This window comes from Parasteatoda tepidariorum, chromosome 5 (assembly GCF_982258835.1).
Source record: "Parasteatoda tepidariorum strain Cologne lab strain chromosome 5, Ptep-v5.0, whole genome shotgun sequence".
NCBI classification, from domain to species: Eukaryota; Metazoa; Arthropoda; class Arachnida; order Araneae; family Theridiidae; genus Parasteatoda; species Parasteatoda tepidariorum.
In genome coordinates this window covers 85148598-85162689 of record NC_141759.1, presented here as the reverse complement: position 1 = coordinate 85162689, position 14092 = coordinate 85148598, and the positions used below count along the sequence as shown (strand labels likewise).

General features: G+C 29.4%; 1 protein-coding gene across 1 annotated transcript; it reads left to right on the top strand.

Moving 5' to 3' along the window:
- Nucleotides 1–324: 324 nt before the first annotated feature.
- On the top strand, nucleotides 325–13556 carry LOC139426626 (uncharacterized). Its single transcript, XM_071186020.2, has 6 exons — nucleotides 325–502; nucleotides 1158–1213; nucleotides 5771–5881; nucleotides 7088–7135; nucleotides 11749–11805; nucleotides 13349–13556. The coding sequence occupies exons 1-6, from the start codon at nucleotides 382–384 to the stop codon at nucleotides 13397–13399; spliced, it is 444 nt and encodes a 147-aa protein (XP_071042121.2). The 5' UTR covers nucleotides 325–381; the 3' UTR covers nucleotides 13400–13556.
- The last annotated feature ends 536 nt before the right edge of the window (nucleotides 13557–14092 follow it).

Sequence of the window (14092 nt, the reverse complement as noted above, 5' to 3'; positions counted from 1 at the left end):
AAAAGAAATGTAACAAAGTCATAAATCAAAATAAAAAGACACAAAATCAAATTTTTTCACCAATTCCAGGAAGCTGATTCAATTAAAAGAATGGTGTGAAAATCATACAGCGTGTGCCGCAGAACTAAAAAAAAAGGAAAAATTATTTATTCTCTGACAAAACGGAAGTTTTCTACTACAATAGAATACCTATCACTTACCTTAAAAAGACAAATTATACTTCAATACTGTTATGGATCACTTTTCAGCAGGAAGTTACAACTCATTTTTTTCTGATCAACAAGCAAACATATAGATTCATCATAATATATAAATAAAATCGGACTGTATTGGTGGTCATAGAAGTAAAAATTTTAATATTTCCATGAATTTGAGAGAAAAATGAATTTATTTTTCACATTTTTCTGTGTAGCTCTCTATTTTACAATATCAGTAGCTGATGAAGATGTTCAAATGAAACATCATCGTGGATGCTCAAAATATGTAATATGCAGCCAACCTGGTATGAGAAATTTCAAAATCATGACGTTAAGATTTTAAGTTTCATTTTAAAATTAGGTTTTATTGAATTTGTATTATATTATTATATTATAAGATATAACGGAAACATGTACTTAAACGTTTTTGATTTTTACACTAGCCCGTTAAATGTTTTGAAAGTCTCGCGGCTATTCTTACATTTTTCTGGCTGAATATTTGAGTTAAACAACAATATGGCTTTTGCCAATTATTTTTAAATCTGGTTCTGATCATTAAATCTTTGGTTTAAACAAAGGATCAATATATATATATATATATATATATATATATATATATATTCTAAAAAAATGCTGATTGACTTGCCATCTGCTGCATATTGAAGAATATATCAAATTTTAATAAATTAATAACGTGAAAAACGTATCCCTGATAGTTATTGCGCAAATCATTTTACTCTGAACAAAAATAATAGTACCATACTGATGTATGGTGCAATTAAAGAAATAGTGAAATACATAAACTTATAATAAAACTCTAGCCTTTAATTCCCATTTCTACGACGATTAACTTTTTATAGCTATAAATATGCTGACTTTAATTTGACAGCTTTAATATTGAAGTTTAAATGTATGCAATGCATGGGTTTGGAAACGTTACGTTTTGCAAATATTTTTCAGATTCCACAGCAAGAAAAGCTTTAAACGAATGTTCTTTATCAAAGTTAACAGAGCAGGTAAATAGTTCTCTTTATATCTACTTGTGTGTTATGGATCTACTTATGTATGTGCTTTTCATTAATTTTTTTTTGATATCATTCAACGCAGTTTTTTTGAGTCTTAACAGACTTTTAAGTTTTAATTTCTCGGAAAAAATGGTTGAATAAAAATTTTTAAAAAAATTTTATTTTACCATATTCTAACTAAACAGTCAATTAACCATACACGAGATGGTATTGAAGCTGTTGACTTTGTAAAAAAACCGTTTAATAACTTCTCTCGCTAAATGCAGTTAAACAACCAAAATTTTATTCCACCATCTAGGTCCACCTAATGAAGACACTTAGTTCCTTGCAATTAGGTACATACAAAGATAGCTAATCTTTAAATCTCATGACTGACAGAACCGGAGTTCGAGTTCTAGCCCTGACTCCACTGTATTTCATCCACTCCCTTCAACACATAATGATACCTGAGTCCAGCACTCCTCAGTTTTTTTCTGAACAATTAGAATACGATATTATCCTTCATGTGTAGATGGCAGCACCATAAATTTGATTATCACGAAAAAGCTTAGTATTTTCAATCATAAAGGTTAGGTGAGATAAACAGATAAAATAATTAAACCACTTTTCACTGTTCATTTGATAAAATACACCTCAACCACAACCTAATACCAATGACTATTATCTAACAAAAAGCCTAACTCTAATATCCATTTGAATTCCTTTTTAGCTGTTTTAAAACCATGCTACATAAGAAACTAATCTTTAAATCTCGTAACTGACAGAACCGGAGTTCGAGTCCTAGGGCAGACTCCACTGTATTTCATCTATTCCCTTCAACACAAAATGAGTTAATTGTGTCCTGCACTTCTCAGTTTTTCACCCTGGACAATTAGAATAAGATATTCTCCTTCATGTATAGATGGTAGCACCATAAAACTGATTATCATGAAAAAGTCAAGTATTGTCAATCATAAGCGTTAGGTCAAATAAACAGATGAACTGATTAAACCACTCTTCACTGTTCATTTGATAAAATACCCCTCAACCACAACCTAACACCAATGACTATTATCTAACAAAAAGCCTAACTCTAATATCTATTTGAATTCCTTTTTAGCTGTTTTAAAACCATGCTACATAAGAAGCTAATCTTTAAATCTCGTAACTGACAGAACCGGAGTTCGAGTCCTAGGGCAGACTCCACTGTATTTCATCTATTCCCTTCAACACAAAATGAGTTAATTGTGTCCTGCACTTCTCAGTTTTTCACCCTGGACAATTAGAATAAGATATTCTCCTTCATGTATAGATGGTAGCACCATAAAACTGATTATCATGAAAAAGTCAAGTATTGTCAATCATAAGCGTTAGGTCAAATAAACAGATGAACTGATTAAACCACTCTTCACTGTTCATTTGATAAAATACCCCTCAACCACAACCTAACACCAATGACTATTATCTAACAAAAAGCCTAACTCTAATATCTATTTGAATTCCTTTTTAGCTGTTTTAAAACCATGCTACATAAGAAGCTAATCTTTAAATCTCGTAACTGACAGAACCGGAGTTCGAGTCCTAGGGCAGACTCCACTGTATTTCATCGATTCCCTTCAACACAAAATGAGTTAATTGTGTCCTGCACTTCTCAGTTTTTCACCCTGGACAATTAGAATAAGATATTCTCCTTCATGTATAGATGGTAGCACCATAAAACTGATTATCATGAAAAAGTCAAGTATTGTCAATCATAAGCGTTAGGTCAAATAAACAGATGAACTGATTAAACCACTCTTCACTGTTCATTTGATAAAATACCCCTCAACCACAACCTAACACCAATGACTATTATCTAACAAAAAGCCTAACTCTAATATCTATTTGAATTCCTTTTTAGCTGTTTTAAAACCATGCTACATAAGAAGCTAATCTTTAAATCTCGTAACTGACAGAACCGGAGTTCGAGTCCTAGGGCAGACTCCACTGTATTTCATCTATTCCCTTCAACACAAAATGAGTTAATTGTGTCCTGCACTTCTCAGTTTTTCACCCTGGACAATTAGAATAAGATATTCTCCTTCATGTATAGATGGTAGCACCATAAAACTGATTATCATGAAAAAGTCAAGTATTGTCAATCATAAGCGTTAGGTCAAATAAACAGATGAACTGATTAAACCACTCTTCACTGTTCATTTGATAAAATACCCCTCAACCACAACCTAACACCAATGACTATTATCTAACAAAAAGCCTAACTCTAATATCCATTTGAATTCCTTTTTAGCTGTTTTAAAACCATGCTACATAAGAAACTAATCTTTAAATCTCGTAACTGACAGAACCGGAGTTCGAGTCCTAGGGCAGACTCCACTGTATTTCATCTATTCCCTTCAACACAAAATGAGTTAATTGTGTCCTGCACTTCTCAGTTTTTCACCCTGGACAATTAGAATAAGATATTCTCCTTCATGTATAGATGGTAGCACCATAAAACTGATTATCATGAAAAAGTCAAGTATTGTCAATCATAAGCGTTAGGTCAAATAAACAGATGAACTGATTAAACCACTCTTCACTGTTCATTTGATAAAATACCCCTCAACCACAACCTAACACCAATGACTATTATCTAACAAAAAGCCTAACTCTAATATCTATTTGAATTCCTTTTTAGCTGTTTTAAAACCATGCTACATAAGAAGCTAATCTTTAAATCTCGTAACTGACAGAACCGGAGTTCGAGTCCTAGGGCAGACTCCACTGTATTTCATCTATTCCCTTCAACACAAAATGAGTTAATTGTGTCCTGCACTTCTCAGTTTTTCACCCTGGACAATTAGAATAAGATATTCTCCTTCATGTATAGATGGTAGCACCATAAAACTGATTATCATGAAAAAGTCAAGTATTGTCAATCATAAGCGTTAGGTCAAATAAACAGATGAACTGATTAAACCACTCTTCACTGTTCATTTGATAAAATACCCCTCAACCACAACCTAACACCAATGACTATTATCTAACAAAAAGCCTAACTCTAATATCTATTTGAATTCCTTTTTAGCTGTTTTAAAACCATGCTACATAAGAAGCTAATCTTTAAATCTCGTAACTGACAGAACCGGAGTTCGAGTCCTAGGGCAGACTCCACTGTATTTCATCGATTCCCTTCAACACAAAATGAGTTAATTGTGTCCTGCACTTCTCAGTTTTTCACCCTGGACAATTAGAATAAGATATTCTCCTTCATGTATAGATGGTAGCACCATAAAACTGATTATCATGAAAAAGTCAAGTATTGTCAATCATAAGCGTTAGGTCAAATAAACAGATGAACTGATTAAACCACTCTTCACTGTTCATTTGATAAAATACCCCTCAACCACAACCTAACACCAATGACTATTATCTAACAAAAAGCCTAACTCTAATATCTATTTGAATTCCTTTTTAGCTGTTTTAAAACCATGCTACATAAGAAGCTAATCTTTAAATCTCGTAACTGACAGAACCGGAGTTCGAGTCCTAGGGCAGACTCCACTGTATTTCATCTATTCCCTTCAACACAAAATGAGTTAATTGTGTCCTGCACTTCTCAGTTTTTCACCCTGGACAATTAGAATAAGATATTCTCCTTCATGTATAGATGGTAGCACCATAAAACTGATTATCATGAAAAAGTCAAGTATTGTCAATCATAAGCGTTAGGTCAAATAAACAGATGAACTGATTAAACCACTCTTCACTGTTCATTTGATAAAATACCCCTCAACCACAACCTAACACCAATGACTATTATCTAACAAAAAGCCTAACTCTAATATCTATTTGAATTCCTTTTTAGCTGTTTTAAAACCATGCTACATAAGAAGCTAATCTTTAAATCTCGTAACTGACAGAACCGGAGTTCGAGTCCTAGGGCAGACTCCACTGTATTTCATCTATTCCCTTCAACACAAAATGAGTTAATTGTGTCCTGCACTTCTCAGTTTTTCACCCTGGACAATTAGAATAAGATATTCACCTTCATGCATAGATGGTAGCACCATAAAACTGATTATCACGAAAAAGTCTGGTATTGTCAATCATAAGCGTTAGGTGGAATAAACAGATGAACTGATTAAACCACTCTTCACTGTTCATTTGATAAAGTACACCTCAACCACAACCTAACACCAATGACTATTCTCTAACAAAAAGACTAGCTCTAATATCTATTTCAATTCCTTTTCGACTGTTTTAGAACCATGCTGGTTGTAAACTGCTAAAAAAAGTTTAGTTTTGTATTCATTGTTAGCTGTGAACTGTTTCAAAACCGTATAAGTAAAAAATATCCTTCAACGTAAACTTTATGGGTAATTGGCCGGACTGGCTGCTGCCATATATTTTTCCGTCATTTCAGAATAAAAATTCTAACAGTGTAGTACTAATTTGAATCAGAATAGTTTCACCCATCAAAAATTCTGATCTCTTTTATTAATTTTTCCATCCATATGCATTCGATTACTGGAATTTTTAAAGACATGTATAGACAAATATAAATTTTTTTATTATATTTTAAAGGAAACTAAGGATTTTGTAGACCATTTTAACAATTGGGGAATGCCTGATTTCCAAATGACAGATATTGATGATGGGCTTAAAACATTATGTGAAAGAAATAGAGAATTCCAGGTATGTATAGTATTTTTAAATATCAAAACATAATACTCTCAATGCACATAAACCTATATCTTAGTAGTGAATAAAATAGTAAAATGGGGCATATTGTTTTGCAACGCAGTTTTACACAATGAAATTTTAATTAGAAATACTACAAAAATAAAAGAATAATCAATTAATAGAACATAAAAGCATAAATATTGTTATTAGCAATTTTAATTTATTGAACATTTAATACAGACAAGACTGCAGAAATATAAAGAAGGAAACAACTTAATATTAGACCGACTTGGGGCAATAAAATTAAAGTTCACCAGCTTAAATATTGCAACTTTAGAAGATTTATAGTGTTAGTAATAGTGTTGATGCGTACATCCAGTGTTTGCGCTAGTGCGTAAGTGTACGCTATTGCATAGAGTCGTTATAGCATAGAGTCGCTATTGCATAGTGTCGTGATGCATGTCTACGCGTAGGTTATAGAGTTGTGTACGTGTACCTTATATTATAGAGTTGTGTAAGTGTACGTTATATTATAGAATTAATGCATATGTGGACGTGTTATTATAGCGTTAGTCCGACTTGAGCAATATTGCAACTATGACATGTTTTCAGTAACGTAAGTACAGCACGTTCCTAGCTTTATTATTACAGATTAGAAGAACAGTGATGGGTAGATGTGTTTCGCTCCTCCAATCAGAATTAAGTTGCTCCTCCTGCCAGGTCAAATTTGCTGTAAATATGTTTTTTAAATACATATTTCATTACAAATGAAAACTCCAAGCACGTGTCTGCTAAGAAGTAATTCAAATTGGTAAAGAAAAATTAAATAATACTAAAGATTAAATCATCCTCAATTGATAGAGTGTAGAAGCATTATTTAATGGTATAGAACTTTTAGTAAAGTTAAGGCAGCTGAAGCTTAATGAGAGAAAGGCAAGGCTTAAAATAGTTCGACAAGTAGTTTTGAAAAGAGGAGAGTAGTAGCTTTAATAATACACGTCCACATAATTTATAGTTTTAGTAACACGGGACAAATGACTTTAGTATGTCCTGTGCTTAATATCTTAGTACAATACGTTAATAGCTTATTAATACGTATTAGTTGATAAATACAGATGCAAAGAACGATGCATTTCTCTAATTGTTTACATTGTTCTTAAGATAATATAATATAATTAGCTAAATTTTGTAACTAAGAATGATTATTCTCATTTTCAGGAAATAGCTTATGAGGAAATAATGCATTTTTCAATTGAAAACTATGCCGTAAGTTACTAAACATAATCTTATTGCATAAAAATCAAATAAAAAAAAACTTAATTAATATAATTAGTGAATAAGCACTTAATGCAATAATCTAAATAGGTTTTGATAGTCATTAGTTGAAAACTAATCAGTTATTGTTGAAGTTACTGGTTTTAAATATTCCTTTAAATATAGTATTTTTAATAGGATTATCATTTTATTTTTATAAATAATTAAAAATTAATAAATGACATTTATTTAATGACTATATACATTATTAATCTTTCATGTCTAACGTGATTTATGTTGTGCTCAAAATAGTAAGCTAGTTTCATAAGAAAAATCACTAAATTGCAAAACTACACTCAGCAATTCTAGGAAAGATGGGTATTAGGATTAAATGTTACCCAAACTGAATCGAAACTGTACTTAAAGAGTCAAATTAATATTAATTAATATTAATTAAGAGTCAAATTAATAATATTATGTACCCCCTATGGGAAAATTAATTCCTTTGGTACGGTACACTATTCCATGTGAATATAATACGTGGTGCAATTAAAATATTATGGGTCAATATTAAGGTTCCATATCGCGCCTTGCGTTAGTATTGAAAAATGACTTAGAACGTCCCTGTTTCAAAGCATTTTAGAAGACGAATTTCCTCAAAATAAAGCTTCTAAGAATTATTAATTAATATTAATTAATATTAATTAATATTAATTAATATTAATTAATATTAATTAATAAATATTAATATTAATTAATATTAATATTAATTAATATTAATATTAATTAATATTAATATTAATTAATATTAATATTAATTAATATTAATTTTAATAACACAAAGAAAAATTACGAATTTTAATTGAGATGCTGTTTAATGAAACGACTATTATCTACTATTTAAAACTGTTCAGTAAAACAAAATTTATCCTGAAGCATTTGAGCAGGTTGGTAAACTAAGCTAGTAGGGGTGGGTTGCATTCTACATAGTATGCTTATAGCTAAATAAAATAATCCAGTTAAAGTTTTTAACTCATCAATTCTGTTTTGAACATTACAAAAAGTAAAATAGTTTTGCCTGTCTTTTGGCTTGCATTTTATACCCATTTATTAATAACTAAATAAATAAACCTGAGAAATGCAGTATATATTAATGTAATAAAATTTTAGAAACTTTTAATTCAACACACGCACACAATATATATGTATATATATATATATATATCAAATATATGTTATATATATCAAATATATGTTATATATATATATATATATATATATATATATATATATATATATATATATATATATATATATATATATATATATATATATATATATATATATATATATATATATATATATATATGCACGGCGAAAGACCGAAATCGGTGGTTGTTGACTTTTACTGGTTAATGCCGACAATCACAGATATGCCTTGGTGAATGTCCGAAATATTTATTACATTCGATTTGATATGAATTTATTCGTGGATATGATTACATTTATTCGATATTTTAATCCTACACTGATGTTTTTTAAGGTTAAGTGCCACTACCCGGTATACCCTACTGATGTTTTTTTAAGGTTAAGTGCCACTGCCCGGTATACATTTGCCCGGTATACCCTACACTGATGTTTTCTTGAGGTTAAGTATCACTGTCCGGTATGCATTTGCCCGGTATACCCTACACTGATGTTTCTTCTAATCTATCTTCAGTGAGTATTAAATATAGAATAAATGTAAATATATCAAATAAATATAATAATATTAACGAATAAATTAATATAAAATTGGATGTAACAAATATTTCGAACATTCACCAAAGCGACTATGTGATTGTTGACATTCACCGGTGAGAGTCAGAAATAAGGGTATTTAGCAAATATTTCGGACATACTCCAAGCGACTACGTGAATGTTGACATTGACCGGTGAATGTCGACATTCTGCAGATTTCGGTGTTTCACCGTAACATATTATATATATATATATATATATATATATATATATATATATATATATATATATATATATATATATATATATATATATATATATATATATATATATATATATATATATATATATATGTAGTATATATATATACTAGGAGGCTTCGCCCCCTGCTCGCTGGCGCTCGCCAACCCCCGGAAGCAGTTCATTAGGGATTGCTTCGCAATCCGATGCTCGCTTTGCTCGCACATTAGATACGTTCTTAACGTCTAGCTTTTGTATACTTTTTTGAACACTGAAGCTCCGAAAACTTTTCACTGTAGAAAATTCTAAACCTGTGCATTTCAATATTAATTTGAAATTGCAAACAGTTCACATATTTTTCGTAATCACACTATTCTAAATTTCAGTTGTTGAGAAAAGTAACTGCTGTAAGTTTTGTTTTAAAGTCTTTCCCACCAGAGGGCTAAAACCATGTGTTGCAAAACAATAAGAAATACTACTGAACGCCGGATGTAAAGCATCGGCTTCGATGAAAATAATTTTGTGAAATTTTTTTTTTATAATTCGGTGAGAATTCACCCGATTAGACAAATGATCCTCACTACGTGCTCTTGCGCGCCGAAGCCTATCAATTAAAACGCATTAGCGTTTTATATAATATAGATTAGCCATATGATGTTCACTACGTGCTCTTGCGCGCCGAATCCTATCAATTAAAAATGAAAACTGTTGCCAACGCGAGAAAAGAAATATCATCGGGTTTATTGATACATACGTATTAGCGTTTTTTATATATATATATATATATATATATATATATATATATATATATATATATATATATATATATATATATATATATATATATATATATATATATATATATATATATATATATATATATATATATATATATATATATATATATAAAACTTCTCAGTCAAAATGTTTAAATGAACAAAACTATTCATGAAATAGTTGTGGAGATTGGTTGATTAAGCAAGCAAGGGTTGTATTCAATATAGTATGCTTGTTTGCTAAGTCAAATCATCAAATTAAAGTTTTAAATTCACTAAATCTCTTTTGAAAATTATGCAAGGTAAAAATGTTTTTCCTCCTATTAGCCTTAAACTTTACCGCAATGGATTAATAATTTATATTTAGGAGACTATTTATATCTGGGAAATCAAATCTAAATTAATACAATAAACATTTTTTATTTAATATGTTTTTAATTTAATGCAAACTGTTCAAAATAAGAGATTTTGGGGTTTGATAAAATAAGATGGCTGGGCTTGGATCCCCTTAACAGTATTCTATAAGGCTTATATTTTATAGAATTTGAATAGGTAACTAAACTTGAGAAATAATGTCTATATCAAAAATCAAGAATTGCAGTTCCTCATAAAAATTCACGCGAGTTTAACCTTAATAATGTTAATACAAAGCTAAAAAATGAAATTTTTTTCATTGAATAATTTTTCATTCTGATATAGTCATTGATAATTGAATAGTTTTGATACAGTCATTGATCAATGAATAAATTTTTTCTAAAAGCGAATATTATACAGAAATAATTGTGGAGGTTGGTGAGCTAAGCTCGAAGGATTGCATTTAATATTGTAGGCTTGTTTGTGAAGTGAAAACATCAAATTACAACTCTACATTCCCCAAATCTTGTTATGAACATTATACTAGGTAACAGCACCACAACATTATATTCAATCTCTACATGATAACGATACGCAAGGAACTGTTCATGCGATTTATTATTTTTTTGAAAAACTTATACGTCGACAAAATCTCTTCAGTTTTATAAAACAGTTTTATTTTTTTCAAAGCAGGCTAGTTTTAATGAAATTATAAGTTTCAAAACGCTATAAAAACCACAAATCAAAATCACTTCAAATTTAAACGGAACCCTATTGAAGAAGGGAAAAAGGGTATATCGAAGAAAAATATCCAAAATTTTTGCAATAGGTGGCGCTGTTGGCATTATGACTTAACTTTTTATATTTTAAAAGGGGTCGACTACAAATGTAAATGCAACTTAAAAACACGGTAAAGGTGCAAGTTATTCGTTAAAGCAACTGTACTGTTTAATTTTTAACGTGCAATTTGCATCTTACGATTTATTTGCCATCTGTAGTCAAATCTTTTAAAATTGTGATGATTGAAGCATCATCTGTGCTGAATTTAGAACTATTTTTTTCTTTTGCATTACGCTTTCCCATGCTTCAATAATGTTTTGCTACAGTTTGACGCCATTCCGTTTATTGTTTTTTTTATAGCGTTATGTATCTTAAGCTTTAATTATAATCGCGCTATATCCCTAAATACGATTTTTAATTTGCTTTAAATTTACATTTATTATAGAAATGCAAAAAAATTTGACTTTTTCGACTTTGAAAAAAGATACCTACAAAAATTTTTTTGTGAAATTACATTTTTCAAAAAATATTTTACATCAAAAAGACTATGCAAACTTTGTCACCTTGATAGTATTGAGGCCCATTTGTGCATCATAATAAAAAAAAATAGTTATTGAAGATAGAATGAAATTAAAATGAAGAACTTTCTAAAACAATATAAGAAGTAACTATATTAAAGTTAATAGAAGTTCGAACCAGAAAACTTTATAAGTTTAAATATTTCCTTCTTTTCAGAGAATTTGCGCTGACCTCACTCGTGTAAGGAGATGTATAGCACACACAAGAATGATAGTAAGTAAAGTTTCAATTTGGAATAATATCCGCATTTATAAATTACGTAAAATTAAAAACAAATTACATATTTACATTAATTTTAAAAATTGCATTTAAAATAGTTCATAAGATAATATATGAAAATTTTAGCACACAGAATGTTTTTTAGATAGACCTAAAATTCGTTGATTATTTCAAAACATGTATTCTGTTATTTTGAGATGGTGCGACAGATTGAATTTTCATTTACAAAAATAGGGCACAAATGAAAGTTCGTGTTTTCTTGGTCGTAATTAACTTTTAAAAAAAATATATTTTCTTATATACCTTTGGTTAACAGAGAAACATACAGTAATATCAAACAAGAAACTAAATTAATTTTCATATGATACAAAAAAAAATAAGGAATAGAAATAAAAAAAACCGTCCTATTATTAAACACAAACTAATTATCACAAACTGATTATCAATCAGATACCAGTACTTTACGAAATCAGATACTAGTACAGTGAAAGAATTTTTAATCAACTTTAAATGATTTTGAATATTATATACCTACACTTTTGAAGATTATATACCACATATTATTTACCTACATTTCGAAGAAATTTGGTTTGGTCTATTTTGTTAAAAAAAAAAAAAAACTTCCAAGAAAACCGTTCTAGTACTTGCTGGTTATCGATCATACATATTTAAATATTTTCCGCGCATGCGCATTATAAAAGAATTAGTTTTAATACGTTATCCTGTGCGAGGCTTAATTTTTTTTTCAAATTTTAAAGAGATATTTTTATTTTTGAATAACATTACTCTAAAAAGTTTGTTTAATTTTATTTCTGCAGTTATAGAAAAAAACGTCAGGCCCAGAAATTCGTTTTTTTTTAAAAAATGTCCACATTTCCATGGATAAGTGAGATAAGTGAACTGTCGTGCAGTTATTGCATGTAATAACCAAAATATTTGATACAAATTAGAAGTTTATTGCAGTATTTTTTGACATAGGATGTTGAAAAACACTATTTTTCGTACGTAACTTATTGCCGGACCCTCAAACTTCTAACAGCTTTAAACTTTATCGATATTTACGAGAAATCACAGGACCTAAGTACTTTAAGAAATTTGAAACCATTCCCTAAATATATCTCTAGAAATATGACATAAGAAAGTTGGTATAGAAGTGCTTCCATAATTTTGCCCAACCCCTGTTTAATGTAAATAATTTTTCACATCTAAATTTAAAAAAGAAAAAAAAAAAGAACAGTTTAAATAATCTTGATTTTTTTACAATGCCGGTGTTTTTCAACTTGTAAAACATTTAATTCTTTGAAGCTCTTGCCATTTTGAAGTTAATTCTATGAAGTAAATGCTCCCTAAGTAAATATAGGTATAATGATTAAAACTCAATGCAGATGCAGATCATTTTTAAAATAATTAAATACGTTTTGTGTTAAATTAATATTTCCGTTAATCAGATCCTGTGAAACTCAAAAATATGTCTTATCAATGTAAATCACATTTGTATATTTTGGTATGAATAACAAAACCACATTTTTTTTTTCAGGGTTGCCACGTCAAACTACTAGATGGTCTGCACGCAGCAGGGGAATGTTAATAATCCAAATACATGGTGGAAAATGCAGGGGAATGTTAATAATCCAAATGCATAGGGGGAAATGCAGGGGAATGTTAATAATACAAATAAACGATTACAAAAAGAGGGTAAACGATAAATTTGGAGATTCGAATATATTACAAAATAAAGAAATTCTCAGGACTGTTTTGTCTCCAATTGATGATCAATATATGCCTACAATTAAATGAAAGATCGAGGTAAAAGTTTATCTACAGAATATACAATAAGGAATAATTTTGCTTAAAAAAATCTTATTGAGGTCGCTTTGTTGTGTAAAAAGCACTTTAAATTTAAAGGTAGTGATGAGCAAATCTAAAGAAAATTGATATTATATTATTCAAGTTTTCATTGCATCATTAATGCATATTTTTAAAAGTTCCATTATTGTATTTTTAAGTATACAAGTAACAATTCCTCTTAATATGCGATCACTAGATTTGGTCATTAATCTATGATCCATTAATCCATTTGGTTTGTCATTATTCTACTCAATTTATGTGAAGAAATTTTCTTTTTTTACGGTTTTAAGAAAAAGTAAATCAAAATGAAATTGAGTTTTATTTAGTTTTTTCTGATTAATTTATTTACTCGAAAAGAACGGTAATTTTTTCCCTACGTAATTGCATTTTGTATAATGTTAGTGGGAATAGGATCTGTTGACTTCTTTCGAAA

Excerpts from the sequence above, each read along its gene's own strand:
- LOC139426626 (XM_071186020.2), top strand. The coding sequence starts at position 382 with ATGAATTTATTTTTCACATTTTTCTGTGTAGCTCTCTATTTTACAATA. Across the intron at positions 503-1,157 it reads TGTAATATGCAGCCAACCTG|ATTCCACAGCAAGAAAAGCT; the intron begins GTATGAGAAATT and ends AATATTTTTCAG. Across the intron at positions 5,882-7,087 it reads AAAGAAATAGAGAATTCCAG|GAAATAGCTTATGAGGAAAT; the intron begins GTATGTATAGTA and ends TCTCATTTTCAG.